At 41.2% G+C, this 1,964-nt stretch overlaps 1 protein-coding gene across 1 annotated transcript in view; it reads left to right on the top strand.

Moving 5' to 3' along the window:
• Positions 1-1,964, top strand: part of PRPS1 (phosphoribosyl pyrophosphate synthetase 1) — a 39,035-nt gene that overhangs the window by 19,928 nt on the left and 17,143 nt on the right. The window contains exon 2 of the mRNA XM_005865224.2: positions 1,611-1,794. Within this exon, the coding sequence (XP_005865286.1) occupies positions 1,611-1,794 (184 nt within the window). The remainder of the gene's footprint in view (positions 1-1,610; positions 1,795-1,964) is intronic.

The raw sequence follows: 1,964 nt of genomic DNA, 5'->3' as shown, positions 1-1,964 counted from the left end.
GGCGCCCCAACTCCCCAATCGGCCCTGCTCTGAGCCTGACCAGGGGCTGCACCTAGGGATTGGGCCTGCCCTCTGCCACCCGGGAGCAGGCCTAAGCCAGCAGGTCGTTATCTCCCGAGGGGTCCCAGACTGCGAGAGGGCACAGGCCGGGCTGGGGGACCCCCCTCCCTCCCCCCCGAGTGCACAAATTTTTGTGCACCGGGCCTCTAGTTAAATAATAATTACCACCTGTATTAGTTTTTTCTGGCAATAGAATTATCGCCTATTGAAGTTTTTCTCTTAATGTTACCAACCATTCTGATTTATGCTTGTCTACACATACTACACACATATATACAAATGTGCATCCACAAACACCCCCAACTAAAGAATAAATAGGGGAAATGGTGTTTTGAGTTGTTGTTATTACTGAGCTTATTTTTTGTTTGTTTGTTTGTTTTTGTTAATCCTCACCCAAGGATATTTTTTCATTGATTTTTAGAGAGAGTGGAAGGGAGGGGGCGAGAGACAGAGAGAGAAACATCGATGTGAGAGAGACACCGATTGGTTGCCTCCCACATGTGCTCTGTCTGACCAGGGCCAGGGATTGAGCTTGCAACTGAGGAACATGCCCTTGACTGGAATCGAACCCAGAATCCTTCATTCCACAGGCTGGCAGCTTATTTTTAAACTCTAAGTTATTATTGTTAATGAACCAAGTATAGACATTAACATTTTCATTTTATGGTAAATGATAACCCCACAATTATAGTAACTTCCTATGGAATTTTCATTTACAAAATATGTTTTATTGATTTTAGAGAGGAAGGTAGAGGGAGAGAGAGAGAGAGAGAAAGAGAAACATCTATGTGAAAGAGGATCATCGATTGGCTGCCTCCTACACGCCCCCAACTGGGGATCAAGCCTGCAACCTGGGCATGTGCCGCGACCAGGAATCGAAACAGCAACCTTTCGGTACACAGGAGGATGCCCAACCAACTGAGCCACAGCGGCCAGTGTTTCCTGTGGAAATTTTTAAAACAAGACTTATTAATTGGACCAGAGTATAGTTAGCATAGAATGAAGGTAAGGACCAAATGTGTTTTCTTCTCAATATGTACCTGGCACCTAGCACAGTGGCTGACAATGGAACATTTAATATTTGTTGAGTGACTGGCCAATATGGTAGATGTGATACTGTCTTCTGTACAAGGCATCTTTATAGAGCAGAAGTGATTTATTCCTTATATGACCTTTCTACTTTTGTTATATATGGATTGTGATAGTCACAGATGCTATATCAAATTTGCATTCACGTCTTGTACCTGAAATGAGATATAGGCTGTCTACTGAAATTATGGTTCAATTACCTGTGAGTACTTTAGCCAATATTTTTCTGTCATTTCCCATATAAAAAATAAGTAACATTTGTATAGTGCACTGGAGTAAACTGAGGCAGTAAACTGCTTCTGCGAAAAGGGCCATCCAGAAGTCCAAGGCAATAACTGTTCACTTGCAGCTGTAAACCATTCACAGCATACTGGTAGAAAGCTATGGTTTTTAGACCTTATTGTCTGTAGAAGTATAGTGCTTTAAAATCTATTGTTTTTGTTGCCCTTTCCTGTTTGTAGTGTTGAAATTGGCGAAAGTGTCCGTGGAGAGGATGTCTACATCGTTCAGAGTGGCTGTGGTGAAATTAATGACAATCTAATGGAGCTTTTGATCATGATTAATGCCTGTAAGATTGCTTCAGCCAGCCGGGTCACTGCAGTCATCCCATGCTTCCCTTATGCCCGGCAGGATAAGAAGGATAAGGTAGGAGCAGAATCTCCTTTATTAAAAAAATGTTTATAAAAGGAGACTTATGTAAGATTTTTAAACAATAAAGACTTTAAATTTTAAAAAAATTTTTTTAATCAGGGGAATCATGAGCACTTTCCCAAAGTCACAAAAATATTCCTTAATCATCAGATATATATCTTTTT

Source organism: Myotis brandtii, unplaced genomic scaffold (assembly GCF_000412655.1).
Source record: "Myotis brandtii unplaced genomic scaffold, ASM41265v1 scaffold199, whole genome shotgun sequence".
In the NCBI taxonomy this organism is placed as follows: domain Eukaryota; kingdom Metazoa; phylum Chordata; class Mammalia; order Chiroptera; family Vespertilionidae; genus Myotis; species Myotis brandtii.
The sequence above is the reverse complement of the archived record's forward strand: the minus strand, read 5'-3'. Positions and strand labels throughout refer to the sequence as shown.